The 20395-nt window shown below is 42.9% G+C and overlaps 2 protein-coding genes across 2 annotated transcripts in view; one reads left to right on the forward strand and one right to left on the reverse strand.

The window, feature by feature from the left end:
* The window catches only part of agbl4 (AGBL carboxypeptidase 4), a 420169-nt gene that overhangs the window by 397391 nt on the left and 2383 nt on the right, over positions 1–20395 (forward strand). The window lies entirely within an intron of this gene.
* On the reverse strand, positions 1988–12712 carry LOC307045071 (uncharacterized protein; the record flags this gene model as incomplete). Its single annotated transcript, XM_079690564.1, has 7 exons — positions 12475–12712; positions 4957–5040; positions 3707–4726; positions 3515–3619; positions 2538–2612; positions 2364–2398; positions 1988–2260 (listed from the first exon to the last, which is right to left on the reverse strand). Exons 3-7 carry the CDS (start codon positions 4023–4025, stop codon positions 1988–1990), a joined length of 807 nt encoding a protein of 268 aa, XP_079546690.1. The 5' UTR covers positions 4026–4726; positions 4957–5040; positions 12475–12712.

Here is a 20395-nt window from a genome sequence, read left to right on the forward strand (position 1 = left end):
GGGACCTGGTGTAGAGTGGAGATTGGGGTCAGACAGGTTGAAGGAACCAACCATGTCGCTTTATATGCCCCAGCAGTCAGCTCGATGGAGCGTGCAAATCATCAACAGAGACCTTTAGCATCTCAACGCCCCCCGTCCACCTTTCTCACCTGAAGCACACACACACACACACACACACACACACACACTCACACACTCACACAGTCCTTTAAACTAATACATGACAAATGAGTAATAACCGTGGCCCCTAACTCTGCGCCTTCAGAACGCCCTTACCCTTTAATCTGTCCTCTCCACTGCTGTGACTTGTTGCCACCAAAATTGAAATCTTAACCTTTCTCACAGCTTAGACTTTTGTCACAGTTTGAAGGTGCTCAGAGGAAAGGTGTCTGTATTTGTTTTTCTAAACTCTCCTTTCGTGTCCTCCTCTCTCCTTCACTCTGTCCTTTCCTTTCATCTCGTCATCCAGAACCTAACAGCTCATTATATCATTTAGTCAAGCTGAGAATCGTCTTCTCTGAAACAGCGGGGACAACCTCCATCGCGTGTCTGTCTTCTCCTCGTCCTCTAATCATTAACACCATGTTCTTTTCAAGTTCATTTCCCTCTGTGCATGTCTGCTCCCACGTGTGCAGTACATGTGTCTTTTTTATGTAACACAAACTTAAAGTTAGTTTTGGTTTCACTGAAATCCCACACCAGGCTTGGAATTTTGTTATTTTAGGGGCAAGGCCATTTGGCCTTTGGTGTCACCATGTTTTTTAGGGCACAAAGGGAATTGAGGGAAAAATTTGGATTTGGAGTTTACAAATAAATAACTTCACTTTCTGATAAGAAAAACACACGAATGACATGGAAAACAAATCACTTTTTTAATATCAATAATGTCAAATATGATATCACCATATAGGCCTATGCCTCCTTAGTATTACCATATATCAAATAAAATACTCTACTTTGAATAATTAGTGTCTGGTATGTTTTTCTATATACTACTTCTCCCATTCAAAAATCCGAAATCAAAAAATCAAAAATTCTATTAATATGGAACAAATATATTCCATTTCAGAGCAGAAGAAACAGCCTTCAAGGGTCAAACTCTGCACATAAAGCATTCAGCAGTGCACAGCGAAGCTCCAACATTCAACTGTATGAACAAGCAATACTTTAAAATGCAAAAGTCTGTGTGTGTGACGCGTTCTCGCGGTAGCCAATCAGCGGTGAGGATCTCAGCCTGCCGTCACTGATGTTGAATCAGAAAACCAAAACATCAGCCGTTAGCTGTTAGCACTCAGAGCTCACAGCTCCTCATATCTGTTCAGAAACTGGAGAAAAGTTATACACGAATAAAACACAGAATGTCTGCTTCATGGCGAATACAGTCGCTGTTGTATCTTTGTCTGTATCATGTTGTTGTGAGATACAACGTTAGCTTAGTCTGATCCATCCTTGCCCTGTACTACGAAGCCACTTCTACATAACCTGGATATGTTTGAGTTATCCGGCTTAACTAACCCTAACAAACGAGATCTCGCTAAGCGGTCCTACGAGTCTACGCTGGTTATCAACTCGGTAAATCAACCCAGGGTATCTCTGTCCGGCTGAGAGCGCGTTCACGTGAAAGGGGCGGGGTTATCAACATTTGACCAAACACAAACATGGGGAAGCGTACTAACAGCGTCGCGTCATACTTCATGAATGAATACATAGTAAACTATTATGTTAGACAAATATGAAGAAGTTCAACTTTAAACGTCCATGACTTAAACAGATAAACGAGGATAAAAGCCACATAGCTGCACCAGCGAGGTGAATACAGAACAGCTGGTAAAACAATTAAATAAATACAGAGTTTTGAATGCGTACATTAACAGGTTTATGATCACTGCCTGATGGGGGCCGTGGACGGCACGGTCTAAGGGGTCGTGATCTGAGGGGCCGTGGACGGCACGGTCTAAGGGGTCGTGGTCTGAGGGGCCGCGGACGTTCACGCGGTGGTCAGCCCCGCGTTGATCTGAGGGACCGCCGCGGTGGTCGGCCCCGCGTTGATGTTGATCTGAGGGACCGCCGCGGTGGTCGGCCCCGCGTTGATGTTGATCTGAGGGACCGCCGCGGTGGTCGGCCCCGCGTTGATGTTGATCTGAGGGATCGCCGCGGTGGTCGGGCCCGTGTTGATCTGAGGGGCCGTCGACGTAGAGTTACTGTAGCAGAATCCATTTTCAATTAACTTGTTCAAAAGATTGGTTGAATCCCTTTGATCCTGTGAAGGCAAATATGGTTGTTAGTTCAGATAAAGCCAATTAATATGCTCAACTTTGTTATATTTTTTTACAAGGATACCAACACACAACTCTTTTTCTTACCTTTAACAATTCAGCATTGCTGTTTGTCAGATTCACTGTAGAGATGTGCAACAGTTTAATTTTACACAACTTATTAAATGTTTGATCAATGATTTGTTTTTATTGTTTTTTTAGTAAGCAATCGTTCCAAATTACTAGCTGTTACCATGACTCATATGTTCATAAACAACTCACCTATTTTCGTTTTCAAGTCCTGGATTTCCCAAGTGTTATTCTGTAGCCTCTTTAGGATCTTACTTAAAAGGTTACCTGTAATAAAAAGAGATAAAAAAAGCTGCTTCATATCGCCAAGTAGGATATATAATATAATTAACATAAATAATTCATGCATACATTGTTTAACCTTTTATCACCCACTGCACAGTTTGCTGGACATTAGCACTAAACAGAACATACACTGAAGTGTTACATATGAACCTGTAATATATGTACCAGTAAACTTTATTATTAAGACACGTGATCAAACGTTTTTAATACATACAGTTTGTGCAAATACTTTAGGTGCAATCCCTACGATGAAAACATCTCCCTATTTTCAATGCAGTCAAGCATTCAATGAAACATATTTATGTCCACATTTCAAAGGGATTAATGATCAACATATTTGAACAATTTGGTGAATATACCCCAACAGCCAAAAAGATTACTCTGTGGACTAAATCATTACATTAATACAGTCATCAAATGTCTTGTTCCTCTGGGGATACATTCTCTTAAAGGTGGGGTAGGTAAGAATGGAGAAACCAGCTCGAGTGCGCTCGAATTTGAAAGTACGCAGCCGGAAAAAAATCTGCCCCTTCCTTCAGACTTCCTTACAGAGCCCCTCCTCCAACACACACGAACGCGCACATGACCAATGAGGGCACGAGATAAGTTTGTGCACAGATGGAAGGCTGACAGGCAGGTAGGCCATCCAGTTACTTTAGCCGGGCCGGCTCAGATGATTGGTCGTGCTTTTTACAGCGCCACGGCTTCCACAGATGATATTTTTTTATGTATTTATTGTCAAAACACTTAATATATTCATTGCTATCGGGACGTTAAGAGCATTCCATGGAATATAACAAAAAGTGTTTCTGAAGTGAATCACATACCATACCTTTAATCTTAAAAGACTGTTATATATAAAAGAGAGAAAAGTTCAGACTTACGGTGGTTGTTGTTGTTGTTGTTGTTGTTGACGACATTGTAAATCATCCCTCCAAGTAGCATAATACACAGCAACACAAGACCCACTGTAATAATCCTGAGGAAAACTAGTCAGAGGAAAATAAAATGTTATTATAATTGACCAGTATGATAGTGTTCCTGTTCATGAAATTATATTAATTTAATTTCAGTACCTAATTGAGATACCCTTAATCCTCTGTTAGCATCCATCGGAGGGCGTCTGATAGTGATGTATCTGTCGGTAAGAGGAATGGAAGGTAGGCTTCTGGTGTTTTGTTGCGGTTTGTCAATTTCAGCTTTCTCTTTTTCCAACTCTTCTCTCTTCTGTCCTCTTGAATCTGGGCCTGAGTCATGCTCGCTTGAATCCCCTTTTCCGTTAAAACCGACAACAGGTGTTTCTCCATGTTCAGAAATGTCTAGTTCCAACCATTCATCTGCATCCATTGCCATGTATTCATCGAAAGCGGTGTCTGCTGTTTCAGGCTGCTCCATTGTTGAATTGCATCTCCATCTGACTTTGAGTTATGAACGCAAATAGTACCTTACAGAACAGATACTACTAACAACATGTTTGTGGGAGGGACTTCATGAGACCAATTTGAATAAAAACATTTTTAAAGTAGCAGGGAGAAAAAGAAAAGCATGATTCAGAATCAGAATGCCTTTATTCGTCCCAAAGAGGGGAAATGTGCATTTGTTACAGCAAGAAAAGAGCCAAAGACAGCTTAATATTACCCAAGAAGCATGCATTAAAAAAATATTAAAGATTAAAAAAAAAAAAACGGTTGGCAATTATTCGGGGAAATAGGCGCTTGATTTGATCTGCAATAGTTGGTTAAATACACATATTAATAGATGATAAAAAACACTTTAAGAAATCATACACACTTGCACAATATAGGTTTGACATGCTACACATTGATACTATTAGCTGGAAAATATGTAATGAAAGAAAAAAAAAAAACATTGGAACAGCCCTAAAGGCATGGAGATGATTTGCCTTCAATTTGAATACAGAAAATATGTCAGCATGGTCGATCTAGGTGTTGATAAGAAGACTACCAGGGCACAAAGTCATTTCATTGTTTGGTTGGCTTGTTCTTGCAGTGTTCATCAGAAGCGTGGGTTTGTGTCAGCAGTGCACCCTCTCAGCTCAGTTCACTTAACTGCCATATGTTCTTATGCGTGTTGGCCTTTAAATAAAAGGGAGAGAATTTGAAACAGTCAAATTGCATGGGTAATCATTCTGAAGAGAAACACACAAGTGAGGCTTAGAGAAACCAATGTTGCATTATTTAACATTGTTCCTACATTAAGCTTACTAGACGGCTCCTAACTCATACTGGTTTTTCTGAGCACTGGGGGAAACATACACTTCATCTTTAAAATGTATATATATAACAGAAAGAAAGTTCAGACTTACAGTTGATGTTCATACAGTAAAGCAGCCCTCCAAGTAGCATAATACTCAGCAACACAAGATCCACTGTAGTAATCCTGAGGAAAACTAATCAGAGGAAAATATAATGTTATCATTTGCCAGTATTATATAATAGTGTTAATGTTTATGCAATTCTGTATTTATTTTAATTTCATTTTCAGTTATATATTTCAGTACCCAGGGCCGTCCCTGGCCAACATGAGGCCCCACACAAAGTTATATGATGAGGCCCTCTGTTTCGCGAGCGCCACACTAATTGCGCCGCATAGGTGCACCGCATTTTCGGCTCAGTTGAGGCCCCCTCCGCAAGATGAGGCCCCATCCGCAAGATGAGGCCCCCTCCGCAAGGTGAGGCCCCATCCGCAAGGTGAGGCCCCATCCGCAAGGTGAGGCCCCATCCGCAAGGTGAGGCCCCCTCCGCAAGATGAGGCCCCATCCGCAAGATGAGGCCCCATCCGCAAGGTGAGGCCCCCTCCGCAAGATGAGGCCCCATCCGCAAGGTGAGGCCCCATCCGCAAGGTGAGGCCCCCTCCGCAAGGTGAGGCCCCATCCGCAAGATGAGGTTCCATCCGCAAGGTGAGGCCCCATCCGCAAGGTGAGGCCCCATCCGCAAGATGAGGCCCCATCCGCAAGATGAGGCCCCCTCCGCAAGATGAGGCCCCATCCGCAAGGTGAGGCCCCATCCGCAAGATGAGGCCCCATCCGCAAGGTGAGGCCCCATCCGCAAGGTGAGGCCCCATCCGCAAGGTGAGGCCCCATCCGCAAGATGAGGCCCCATCCGCAAGGTGAGGCCCCATCCGCAAGGTGAGGCCCCATCCGCAAGATGAGGCCCCCTCCGCAAGATGAGGCCCCATCCGCAAGGTGAGGCCCCATCCGCAAGATGAGGCCCCATCCGCAAGGTGAGGCCCCATCCGCAAGGTGAGGCCCCCTCCGCAAGATGAGGCCCCATCCGCAAGATGAGGCCCCATCCGCAAGATGAGGCCCCATCCGCAAGGTGAGGCCCCATCCGCAAGGTGAGGCCCCATCCGCAAGGTGAGGCCCCATCAAGATGAGGCCCCATCCGCAAGATGAGGCCCCATCCGCAAGATGAGGCCCCCTCCGCAAGATGAGGCCCCATCCGCAAGGTGAGGCCCCATCCGCAAGATGAGGCCCCCTCCGCAAGATGAGGCCCCATCCGCAAGGTGAGGCCCCATCCGCAAGATGAGGCCCCATCCGCAAGATGAGGCCCCATCCGCAAGATGAGGCCCCATCCGCAAGGTGAGGCCCCATCCGCAAGGTGAGGCCCCATCCGCAAGGTGAGGCCCCATCAAGATGAGGCCCCATCCGCAAGATGAGGCCCCATCCGCAAGGTGAGGCCCCATCCGCAAGGTGAGGCCCAAAGGTGAGGCCCCATCCGCAAGGTGAGGCCCAAAGGTGAGGCCCCATCCGCAAGGTGAGGCCCCATCCGCAAGATGAGGCCCCATCCGCAAGGTGAGGCCCCATCCGCAAGATGAGGCCCCATCCGCAAGATGAGGCCCCCTCCGCAAGATGAGGCCCCATCCGCAAGGTGAGGCCCCATCCGCAAGATGAGGCCCCATCCGCAAGGTGAGGCCCCATCCGCAAGGTGAGGCCCCATCCGCAAGGTGAGGCCCCATCAAGATGAGGCCCCATCCGCAAGATGAGGCCCCATCCGCAAGATGAGGCCCCCTCCGCAAGATGAGGCCCCATCCGCAAGGTGAGGCCCCATCCGCAAGATGAGGCCCCCTCCGCAAGATGAGGCCCCATCCGCAAGGTGAGGCCCCATCCGCAAGATGAGGCCCCATCCGCAAGATGAGGCCCCATCCGCAAGATGAGGCCCCATCCGCAAGGTGAGGCCCCATCCGCAAGGTGAGGCCCCATCAAGATGAGGCCCCATCCGCAAGATGAGGCCCCATCCGCAAGGTGAGGCCCCATCCGCAAGGTGAGGCCCAAAGGTGAGGCCCCATCCGCAAGGTGAGGCCCAAAGGTGAGGCCCCATCCGCAAGGTGAGGCCCCATCCGCAAGATGAGGCCCCATCCGCAAGGTGAGGCCCCATCCGCAAGGTGAGGCCCCATCCGCAAGGTGAGGCCCCACGCAGTCTGCATGATCGGCCTGTAGGGAGGGACGGCCCTGACCTCACCTAATTTATATACCCTTAATCCTCTGTTAGCATTCATTGGAGAGCGTCTGATACTCATGTATCTATCGGTGAGAGGAATGGAAGGTGGAGCAGTGGTCGGGCTTCTGGTGTTTTGATGCGGTTTGACAATGACAGGTTTCTCTTTTTTCAACTCTTCTCTCTTCTGTCCTCTTGAATCTGGGCCTGAGTCATGCTTGCTTGAATCCTCTTTTCCGTTAAAACCAACAACAGGTGTTTCTCCATGTTCATAAATGTCTAGTTCTGACAATTCGTCTGCATCCATTGTCATGTATTAATCGAAAGCGGTGTTATTTGCATCTCCATCTAACGTTGTGTTATGTATGCACAGAGTACCTCACAGAGCAGATAGCTGTGGATACTACTAACACATTTGAATGAGATTCATTGGAAAGTATGACAGAGAACTGTCACCTGCCTAAGGAAAAAACTCTTCCTCTTCCACCCTTATTTTATGACTATGATTTACATTTTTATTAAAAGACCGGATCATTAAGGGAGAAAGGGAAAATGCATGATTCAACTTTTTGGCAATTATTTTGGGTAAATAGGAGGCTTGTTTATAATCTGAAATAGTTGGATAAATACAAATATGAATAGATCAAAAACAAAAATTAGCATATTTGCAAAATATAGATTATTTTCATTCTTATAATAACAGCTTTCACAACAAGTACTTTGCTGTACTTAGTTCCCAGTACTTAGTCCCGCCGAACTCTTTAGTCCCGGAACTGTCCTAGTAAATTGCGTTCACACCGGAACAAGTCCATGAGGGAGGATTACGCAAAGGAAGCCGCTGACGTCACTTATTCTTCTTCTGCTTTTGGTTTACTGGCAGGCCGCAAACAACTTCAAGGCGTATATTTGGGTTGGCAGTAAATCGCCAGAAGCGCCGACACTTCCTCATCACTCCACCGCCCCTACGTTTTATTTTGTGTTGCAATAAGTTAGTCTCTCTCCGTTTGTGCGCTGGGATAATGCTAATGCTAATAATGCTAATGCGAGCAAATAAAATGGCGGCTTCACAAAAGTTTTTGGGAGTTTTGCGGGGCGTGGTTTGCAATTCGCCCAGCCAATCAGAAATGGGAACCTTTTCCTTCCCAAGAAAGTACCACCTCTCTAGCAGCGACAGAAAAGGGGTGAAAAGGTTCTAGTTCCAGATCTTTTTGGTGTGAACGCAAAATCCCAAGAACTATCGGAACTATTCCTGGGCAAAGTATTCCGGTGTGAAAGCGCCTAATGATATATCATTCCTAATTATCCACAAATATGTTGTTTTTTCTTTGTATTGTGCAAATGTATCTAATCAATTCATAAAGTCGGTGCACTTCAAGTGTTCCTCCGAAATGCGTGTTTGTGTCAGTAGTGAACCTTTTCAGCTCTGTTTCTTAATCTGCGATTTGTTTTTATGCTATTTGGCTGTCAGACATTCTCATCCGGCACGCGCTGTGGCGCTGGCGGAGTGGTTAGTGCGTTCGCCCCCCACTAAAAAAAATGTTACAACGTCTCCTGAAGTGAGTAATGTGCAGTACCGGAGTCCAACAGAGAGGCAGCAGCTGCGGGACAGTAGCCTGCGCACTGCGTAGCCTTCCCTGCCCTGACGAGTGATCCTTCGTTAGCGCGAAGAGTCTGCTGCAACTCCGCAGTTGCCCCGACTTGACAGTACATGAGTGTGCTCCACTAGCATCCCCCCCGATCAACAACAAAATTCAGGGCTATATATAAAAATCGCTGGCCCCCGAAAGTGTCTCTAGGAATAATTTTGGCCCTTGGACAAAAATTGTTTTTTTTAGTAACAAAATAAATACAGTGCATTAGGTAGCAAGCAAGCCCCCAGGAAGTGCGCCGGACTTTGTGCCCAAAATCCGTTGCGTCCAAACGGCGGTCCTACAATTTCCGTATCAGTCCGTGACGTCACTGGGCCCAAAAATACTTTTCCCATTGACTAACATGGGGAAAGAGACGTATGTAAATTAGTATGTAAATTGTAAAAAAAAAAAAATGTAACTAAATAAACTACCCAGTTTCAACTGTTTTTTAGCCCTTATTAGAATCATTCAGTCCTTCATTTGGAAAATGCACTAAAAGCCAAATCTAGATTTATTTTCTCTCTCCATTCATTCTAGTGAGCCGAGAGTGGGAGCTCGGGGGGCGGGGCTTAAGGGGCGCATGTTCGACTGCACATACGGGTTCTTCTGCTCTGACAGCCAGGCATGACGGGTAATCTTTGACGTTTCGCTCTCTCAAAAGTTGGGCCATTTTGCCTTCATACGCCAATGAGCAGCTCTCATAGGAAAGAACGAGACCCCGCCTCTCACGCTGTATCCAGTTCTCATTATACATCCATGGTAGCAAGTTACAGAGTAATTTGGTTACAGCCTGGTGTATTGAGAGAATGTCGCTGACCCCATTTACACAACGCTAATGTCGCGTATAGTCAGCTTTGGGGGAAAACAATATGGGAGGCTGAATTGGATCAATTAATTGTTTATCAGCTCCGGAGATGCTCCTTTCGTTAACCGTTTTAGCAACTTGTAAGTGCGAGCCATGCTGAAAAACGTTACAGCAGAATATTTGATATAAGTGACAAATACTCAAGACCAGCACTTCAAAACGAGACAAACAAAGAACAGGCTATTGTGCTCCATATTGTTTACTAGTTTACTCTTCTTAAACCCATGGTGAATTAATATAAAAAGATACATTAACATCAGCTCTGCATAACATTGTCTTTCATATTAAAAAAGCACCATTTATTTTAACAATCTACTTTGAAGAAGATGATCTATGAATATTTTTACGTCAATGCTTTCGCCATGCAGAAGTGGGCGTGGTCAAATCTAAACTGGGTTAGAAAAACAACAGACGCTTCCTGTTCAAACTCTGAAGTCTAAAATGGAAAGTGTAATGGATGAAGGTGGGGAGAATCTGGGACCTCGTTCAAAACTCAGCGTGATGCTTTCCATTGTGTTTGTGCAGTGTGTGCATTTTGAGAGCTTCCTGGGCCTTTAGGTGTGTGTGTGTGTGTGTGTGTGTGTGTGTGTGTGTGTGTGTGTGTGTGCGTGCGTGCGTGCGTGCGTGCGCGTGTGTGCGTGCGTGCGTGCGTGCGTGCGTTGTTGTTTGTCTTGTGGAGAGAGACAGTATTCTCTGTGACTTTGAGGAATGGTTTAGAAAACTTTTAAAAGCCATTCAGGCTGTAACGTCTCCCTGAAATTGCTCTTGTTTCTCCTGCGCTGAGATGAGCTGTTGATTTTTCCCTGTCATGGTTCTGACGTGCATGCTTCGAAATAAGAGCAAGAAAAGTCTTGTTTTTTATTCTGCTTGATTCCTGCAAAAGATAGAATTGCAGTGGCTTCTGGAACAGTGGTTTGAAAATGATATAATCCATTCAAATACTAATATACATCTTTTGTCAAAAGTGTATGTTTCAATCCACCTCCTTCAGGTTGAGTTTAAACTCTGAAAATTGGAAAGAAATATGTTATTTAGTCTTGGCTAAGGTGGAAAAAGTTAAATATCGTTTATGGTAACATGTGAAACCTGCAAGGTGACTTACTTCAGATGTTACATAACCTCCTTCTTATTAACACATGAAATAAGCATAAAAGTCATATTTCTACATTATTTTTACAGTTTCGACTAGCAGTCCCCCTGTTGCACCCTCTTCTTCGCTTGCCTTCGTTAGTTTTCACAACTAGACTAATGATATCTCCTACTTCTTATCTCAAAAATCCAATAATCCCATAACGGTAGTGTCTGATTTTCTCAAAATTCAATTAAGATGTGCGATGTATTTGGATGGAAATCTGTCTAGTGTTATCCAGCAGGATTGTGAGGAGTTTGCTAATTCAAGATCTACACTGTCATTCTCTAAATGTGCGTGATCTATGTCTGTCAAAGCGGCTACACACACACACACACACACACACGTGCACATCGTCGCAGAATCAGTGGGACTCCATGAGCTGTCACACGAACACGGTATGCATCAATGAACCTGACACCCAACGGACATGCTGAGAGAAGTATGCAAATGATATAGCTCTGAGGCGAATATGCTTCACTACAACGCATCACACACATCGTATCACACAGACATGCACAAATGAAAAGCTGCTCACACAGGCACACACAATCAAACACACACAGTTGATTGCCCTAAATGTCGGTGCTTCGCTCAGATGAACAGGTGTCCTCACATGAACAGATGCTCATAAAGCTTCATGTGTTTGGTGGAAGGTCTTATATATGTTGATAAAGAGAAGTTAGAGGAGAGTCTGTGGAGGCAAGGCAACAGTTTGGCAGTTGAATATTTCACAGTTAGAGGCCTGTAGTGTGTAATTGTATTGTTAGTGCATGTGAATGGTCGACAAAGGCTAATATCTCTGAGCGGTTGACCAATCACAACAGAGCCGGCCAGCAAACCAATCTACGGTGGCCCTTAAGTGCAAGTCAAAACAACATTTCACAAAACACTACAGCATTTTAGAAAACACCACAGCATTTCAACTTATACGGAAAGGGTATTCCTTGAGGGAGAACACTTCTTGTTTGTGATTGGACAGGGCCAGCCAGAGAAGCACTGCTGTGATTGGTTGTTTTTGCTGCCAGTCAAGAAATGACGCTTTGTGATTGGTCAGCACCCGACAGCGCAGCATGTCCCAAAACATCAGCCGTTAGCTGTCAGCACTCAGAGCTCACAGCTCCTCATATCTGGTCAGAAGCTGGACAAAAGTTAAACAAGTCCAAACCACAGACTGTCTGTGTCATGGCGAATACAGTCGCTGCTTTATTTATGTCTGTATGCTGTTGTTGTGAGTGTGGACGGAGCAGCTACAGGTTAGTTTAGCCCATTCAGAAAGCACGCATTTTAAAAGGTGTTTCGCCTGCCGTCTGTCTGCAGACTTGTCAAAGCATTAATTCATGGTTTTTACTAACCGGTATCAGTATGTTGTTAGGTCTTAACAGGTTTTTTTCACAACACTGTGTCTCAGGGCTTCTTAATATTTAAAAAACGATGAATGTGTCATACCCTCCTAACGGGAAGAAACTCAGCTAACTGATGATACGAACCATTTTTACCGAAACAAAACACAAGTCTCGCAAGAAGGGTCTAGATGAGCCCTGAGCAAAAACATGCTCACGCACTTAGCACAAAACTCTAGGTATAAATCGATCGATATACTTATCGGATCTGCACAAACAAGCTTAGCCAACATGCTGAGATTCCACAGATTATAGAAATATAAGTATCATCACTGAGCGATCAGAACTCGCGACAGGGGAAGCAAATACAGACAACACACGACGTAGCTTTAGGTAGCAAAACACGGAGATATGCTCACCTTTTGCTGTTATTCTGATCAAAAGTCGTGTTCAATGGCATTAAAACAAGAAAAACGCTGCTGAAGGTTAATCCATAGGTTAATCCAATGTGTCCGTCACTTTGAAAAAATTATTGATAATCCATAATTCAATTTTTATGTAAAAATCGGAGAATTAATATTAGCTGCTAATGGTAGCCACCAGAGTGTATCACAGCTTCCGGTTTTGGCTACACGTCACTCTCACTCCGTATTTGGTAACGTGTGTATTTGGAACCTCCCCTCGATTCCATTGGCTCTAGTCTAGCGGTTAAAAAGAGATGTCAATCGTCAAAATCGACCAAGGGGGGCCAGAGATAGGTCTCATCAAGAGTGATGAAATGTCAGCTGAAGTGTAGGCACTGAAAGCAGATGAACTCTCGGTTTTAAAAATAAAAAATTAAAGCACCTGAAATGTTTTTGAAGTAAAATTGAAAGTTGTGAAACTGATACCAAAGATTTTTTTTATAACAATTTTGATTGCTTTTATTTCAGTGTATTTATGATCTCTGCTGTCACTGGATTATAAAGTTACACAGAAAACAATGTCAAGATTAATAACAGTAATAAGGGAGAACATAAAGAGAGGCTTGAAGCCATAAACCGCAGGTAGCACGATTAGACGAAGTTACTTTTGTACACAAAGAAAGCCTTTCCTGCACAACAAATGAGTACGACTTGTAAAGAAACACAATAATTGGAGTATAAAAATAGTTTTCCATATTCTGTTTTCAGAGCAGCAAAGACCAGAAGAGTTTTCCTGTATCTTTCATACACTTTTTACATTACACTACTCAAGTTTTAGAGCAGTGACAGGTCCTCTTATCAGGGATTAGAATCAACCCTCGTCCGTCCCTTTGGGCATCGAGACGTGAGGTCTTTCGGTCCGCTGAATCGCCATTGGGGACAAAATTGCACCCTTTTCTGTATTGCTGTTGTTGACTGGCCTCTTAATTAGCATTTATAATTAGTTCCCTGCGTGTCAGTGCGGTGACAGGACCTGTCAGCGCCCTGTATTGATGGCTTGAATGTCTCCTTGCTTGTCTCCTTGTTAACTCTCGTCCAATCTGGACAGCATTCTGCGCGTGTCTTGTCCATTTTACCACTGGGGGCCTTGTTGTCTGATCGTCACCTTGTCTGTCCGTCTTCCAGGACCAGGCACCAGGGACAAGGCTGTGAAAGCCGCTAAATGGCGTGCTGACAGTAAACAGCTGCGGTAAACAAGTCATGTCCCCCGTCCCCTTTGTCTCACGTATCTCATCAGCGCCTAAGCTGCCGTGCCCTTGAGCCATGACAATGACCCGCTATTGATTAGACAAGAGCGTTATGTGTAGCGAGATGTAAAAGAAAACTCTGTGTGTAGCCGACACACACACACACACACACACACACACACACACACACACACACACACACACACACACACACACACACACACCTCTTTGACCTTTCTCACAATGATAATGATAATGCGTCATATCTAGTTAGGATGATGATTCCGTATCAACAATATTAGGCTATCAGTATTGCTCTGTTAATTCAGAGGAGGAGCGGATGTTTTTCTGAATATTTCCACCACCACCCACCTCTGTAATCCTTCAGCTCGCCAACTGTTTCCTGGCTCTCGCTCGCATCACTTCCTGCAGCAAACCTCTTTCCAAACGCCGCAGTTTTTCCCCGGCAACAAGCCAAGACAGCAGCAGAGATGGGAAGTAGTGGAGTACAAATACTTTGTTACTGTACTTAAGTACATTGTTCTGGTATCCGTACTTTACTCCACTACTTATTTTTCTGACGACATTTTACTTTCTACTTCTTACATGTTGAACACAAATACCTGTACTTTCTACTTCTTACATTTTGAACACAAATACCTGTACTTTCTACTTCTTACATTTTGAACACAAATACCTGTACTTTCTACTTCTTACATGTTGAACACTAATACCTGTAATTTCTACTTCTTACATGTTGAACCCAAATACCTGTACTTTCTACTTCTTACATGTTGAACACAAATACCTGTACTTTCTACTTCTTACATGTTGAACTCAAATACCTGTACTTTCTACTTCTCACATGTTGAACCCAAATACCTGTACTTTCTACTTCTTACATGTTGAACTCAAATACCTGTACTTTCTACTTCTTACATGTTGAACTCAAATACCTGTACTTTCTACTTCTTACATGTTGAACCCAAATACCTGTACTTTCTACTTCTTACATGTTGAACACAAATACCTGTACTTTCTACTTCTTACATGTTGAACTCAAATACCTGTACTTTCTACTTCTTACATGTTGAACACAAATACCTGTACTTTCTACTTCTTACATGTTGAACTCAAATACCTGAACTTTCTACTTCTCTCATTTTCCAAACAGGCTAGTTCCTTTAGTCTGAATGTGTGTTTGGTGGCGTGATCATTATTATTTAGAGTCATTGCGTGCCTATTGATTTGAACACGATCCGTGTATCCATCATTTCCTGGTCTTCTCTAAAGAAGAGGAACCAATGAAAACGTTGTCATGTTGCCGTTGGTCACCATGGAAACATTCATTCGCTAACAATGACATTATTGTTCTATTAATATAAAGGGAGGTCAGGTACTCTTTAAAACAGCTGCTAGTTATGGGTACTTTTTACTGAAGTACATTTCAAAGCCCTCTTTACTTTTACTTGAGTAAAGAAGTTTAGTCAGTACTTCTACTTCAGAGTATTCTTAAACATGAGTATCTGTACCTCTACTTGAGTACAGGATGTGTGTACTTCACTGGACAGCAGCCATGATCATCCTCTGCGTCTCCGAGCATTCGCCACGTGGAGGAAGTTCTCCTTCAGAGGCCGTCCATCACCAAAGCGCCTGTACTAGACAGCGAGTCGTGACAAGCCAAGCTGAGAGGCCATCTGCGCACGGTGGGGTCCGAGAGATATTTTAGTCGCTGCGCACGTCTGGCCAAAGAGTTCAGGACTGGCACCGAGATGGGCTGATGAAAGAGAGCGCAGGAAAACACCCAAAACTTTCCTGAGGTCAGAACGAAATGCCAAGGATACAAGAGTGTTGAGTACACAGGCTCACATGAGTGTGGTTATAATAATAATACACTTTATTTGTAAAGCCCCTTTCATGCACAAAGCAGCCCAAAGTGCTCTACAGAACAAGAAGAAAACATAACAACAATATTAAAATAAATACAGAACAAGATCAAACATCTGCAGTGACCCGAATGAAATTCCCTTTAATTAAAGCTGATTAAATTAGGTTCAAACAAAACAACTTAAAAAATAAAATCCATATTTAAAAGATAGTTTTTTAATTTGCTGTTGCTTTGTTATGTCCTTGAATGTGAACATGTGGGTGTTTGACAGCTCTTAACAATCGGTGGTACATTACATTCAGCTGATGCTTTTGTCAAAGGACTTACAATAAGTGCAATCAACCATAAGGGTACAAACTGAGAATAGCAATAATCATGCAAGTACATTAGCGTCAGATAAGCCAAAACATTTTAAGTGCTGGTGCATTAGCTTCATTTGAATTGCCAAGGTGCAGCAGAAACAGGTGGGTTTTCAGTCTGGGAGGGAACATTACATTTCATTAAGCTAATGCTTTTATCCAAAGTGCAATAAACCATAAGGTTGAAAACATTTTGAACAGTAAGAAACCTGCAAGTTCATTCCTTTAAATAAGCCATATCGTTGTAAGTGCTGGTGCATTAGTCTCGATTCAATTGACATCAATTGTTTAAAGATCCCCAATTATACTCTTTTTCATCAATATATTATAGGTCTAAGATATATACAAAACATGTCTCTGAAGAGTTTCGACACAGGTCATTGTAGCATCCCATAATCCCCTCTGTTTCAGCCCTGTATCAAAAGTGCTGATTCTGTGTCTGTTATTTTAAATGCTAATGAGCTGCTGCTGGCCACGCCCCTCTGAGAGATGATTGGTTTAAAACAACACAATGGTGCTGTAGGAGGAGATTCAGGTGATAAGGTGTGGGGGGGGGGGTTACCTTGGTTGGTGATTGGCTAATGGTTACACAAGCCAAAAAAATCGTTATGACATCACAAAGTGGCCAAAATCTGATCAGCTCATTTTCAGACAGGTCTTTACTGTATATAAATGGATCAGGACAAAAATAGTCTTTGTTCCTGAAACGTTCCTGGTCTCTGAACACAGAGGAGACACACATTTGTGTATAACAGACATGGAAAAGTGGATTTTGCATAATAGGTGACCTTTAAGTCAAGTTGTTGAGTTCTTTTTAGGTTTAAGAGCCAAGATACAAGCAAAATCAACCCTCATGACGTGACGTCTCTCAGTCCATTGGATCGCTTTTGGCGCAGAGTTGCCCCTTCCAGCTGCTCTTTGGAGAGAAATGTATGTCCTGTATGACGGTTTGTCAGTTTATTGTCCTATGAATTGACGAGGTGTCGTACAGGCATTGCTGATTCCCAGTGGACGAATCTTAACGCCTTTGATGATCCCCTGACTTTCCCAATACTGTCCACCCACCAGCAGGTCAAAGCTTAACCTTATACTGTGACATTTCAACTTGGGGAATTGCCCTGACATTTGATACATACATTCATCTCCCCCTCAGGATGAACTGGTATAACTTTGGTGATGACTTCGCTTTTCAATTAGCATCATCATAAGGTACAATTTTTTAATCTGTGGCTACATAACTAAGGACGTTCCCATCAGCCTCAGTTGTGTTTTGCATGTATTGATAATTACCATAGTAACACACAATATAAGACAATATTTTCGCGACCAAAACAGTTCACAAATACAATAATGTTGCGATAGTTTTAGCAAATTTGAAAATCGAATGAAATTCATATTTTCAAATTCATCCTTGATTTTGTTTTTGGGCATTTTGAATTTAAAAAAAAAAATTAAATACACTCAACATATGATGTATTTGGAGTCTTTAACCGTAGCTGTAGGAAAGTGTAGAAAAAGAGATAGAGATAGATTTTTGGCAATATTATAATATGTGTAACATTATATAAAACAAATTGTAGATCAAAAGTCAGGGTCACCAGCATATCGGATATAACACCAAACTAACTGGTAAACTTGGTAAAACATTATACTGGCCAAACATCTGCATGCAAGCCTTGTCTTTATGAGACAGCACGCTGTTACCATTACGCTCAAAGCAAAGCTTTCCTGCCTGCGAGGCTTCCAGACTTGCTGTCTTGTTTAAAACTATTACGCATTAAAATTACCATAAAAGCAAGATTCAGAAGGACGTAACCTTAGTTTGTTCATCTGCAGTTTCATCTCAGTCTCATCTAATCAGTATCATCAGCTAGCTCTAATGAGACAGACTGTGTGGTCCATGCTTACTACACACACACACACACACACACACACACACACACACACACACACACACACACACACACACACACACACACACACACACACACACACACAGACAGACAGCCAGATGGGGTGTACATATAGATTCTGGAGTCGTGTGGAGAGCATCGCTATCAGCCTGCCGGGTGAAGAATGCAGTCCTGCAGACTCCCCAAAATACACAAAACAACTCTCTTAAAGGCCAAGGTCTCAGACTTTCTACGGAGAGGCTGGTCTGCATATTTACATTCCTTATTCTTACTGGGAACACCCTTGAGTTTGTGTGATTGGGTGTTTGAAAAATCTCACCGTCTTGAGCTTAAATCTCAGGATCCATGTATCTGTGATCCTCTCCAGAATGGAAGGAGTCATCACATACAGAGCATCAACTAGTTCCTGAACAGTGTCCTTCACATGCTGATATCCAAGAGAGGGAGTTCCACAGTCACAAGATGGAGGAATAGAAAGCAGTATTCAATGTTTACTTCAGATTAGCTCCACGTCAGAAATGATCATGCTTGTCATATGTCTCTCTCCATAGAGGCTGAATCATCATGTTAATCACATAGCTATCATATGCCTCAAACAGTCCTGATGCTCTTCTAGGTAATCACACATCCTGTCATGTTCACAGCTCCAGTTGGGATGCCTTTGTTATCATGTTATCATCGCCGTTATGATTTCCTTTTAGACTTTAACACGTCCGACATTCCATTCAATGAGTATACGCATTTATTCCATTTATTTACTCACGACCGGCCCAGTCTCTCAGCTCCGGTGTGTCCCTCTTTTCCGGTGATCCAAACGGTGTGTGTCTCTTTCTTACGCAGTGTTTTGACTTGTTGTCATGGTATCAAGGGTTTCCTCTTGCCACTATAGAGCGGGGTTGACGACACGCAATCCAAAACAATAAGCAGCCGAAGGTTTTCACTCAAAAAGAATGTAATTTATTAACAAAAAAGTATTGACTTAAATAGTCTCAAAATAACAAATCTTTAAATAATATTTCGACGGTATGCTTTCCTATATAAACTAAACTATACTTTGTTTGCAGTCCAATTTGCAACACTAGTTTCTGTAGGCAATTTGCGGTCAAAAAACTGTTCCGCTCCCCGTCTCATCAGGTCTCCGAGCACGCCGGCTGTCTTCAATTACCTCACTTAAATACACACCGAAAGGTACACGTAAACAGATCATATTTACGATATAAAATTAAACAATCACTTCATCAAAACATATTCACCATGGCAACACAAATCATTTTCCATCATTAAATCATTTATCAAATTATGAATCTAAATAATAACTTTGTGGCTCTAACACTGATATTGGAATACATTCACTATTTTCCCAACAGTAGGTGTGTATATGTGTGTGGTATGAAAAACTAAAGCCCGGAGTAACTGTATTAGGTTGGTTGAAAGCAATAATATTAATTTGAAATAGGTTCAACTTAATATTATTGCTTTCAACCAACCTAATACATTCATGTGAAATCTGTTAACATAATACGTTTAGTTTAAGTCTCGTTTCAGTGTTGGATTGATGGTTTACTTTACAGGCTTTGAACAATAGATTTTCACCTTCATTGCACCGAGGATTTATGTAACACGGGTCGTCTTTCAATCATTACGAAAAAATGGGAAAGTAAACGATAAAAACGACCGAAAATCTCCATATTTTGTTCCCTGTATGACAGTGGTTTCAATCACACGTTGGTGACAGATTGATAGTCCAGCAGGCCATATCTGAGTATCAACAAGGTAATGACGGGGGGGTAAGTGACAGATTATGTCTCCGTGTTGCTCCATCACGCCTGATGATGGAAGGAGGAAGCTCAACATCAATGCCTCGAGCTTGTTTTGTGTTGGGATCTATATTAATGTGCATTCTGTATCCATAGAGGATGATGGACATGTATCTAAGAAGCTGGATTGATGATTGATTGGCAGCTGATATCGATGCTATGTCGCTAACATTGACTTCTGCTAGCGACATCGTTCCTCTTTAATAATCTTTGGTATATCCTCTTTTTTGGTGGCTGGGCTAATTGTTTGCTCTACTTCTTCATTATCTGACCCTGATTGTAATCACTTCTTGCCCTTGTTGGCTTAATGATCTCAGGCTTAGCAACAGCACTCATGGACGCTCAGCTGTTTCATAGAAGCAGAGAAGTTATTGATATTGTCCCTGATTTATTGAGAGACAATTGTGCAGCGGGATGATTTGTGCTCTCACCTCTGCATTTAAATAAGGCCTATAAGTAATTGCTTGTGTGTGATTCATACCACCATCATGCATTCGGCTGATGGGAGTGAACTGCTGTTGATTTAGCCTCGCTTAAATCAGATCTGTAATGTGTTTTACCTTTAAGATTTACACTCCACATTTCTCCAATTGCTAGTTATTTACTGTAGTTTACTGGATGTGTTGACAGATGAGATTTTTCTAAAATATGACTTTATGTTAAACACATCCAGGTGACACAGAGCAACAATAGCATTTCATTTGGGACGTGT

The sequence above is a fragment of the Notothenia rossii genome (genome assembly GCF_949606895.1).
Source record: "Notothenia rossii genome assembly, chromosome: 1".
In the NCBI taxonomy this organism is placed as follows: domain Eukaryota; kingdom Metazoa; phylum Chordata; class Actinopteri; order Perciformes; family Nototheniidae; genus Notothenia; species Notothenia rossii.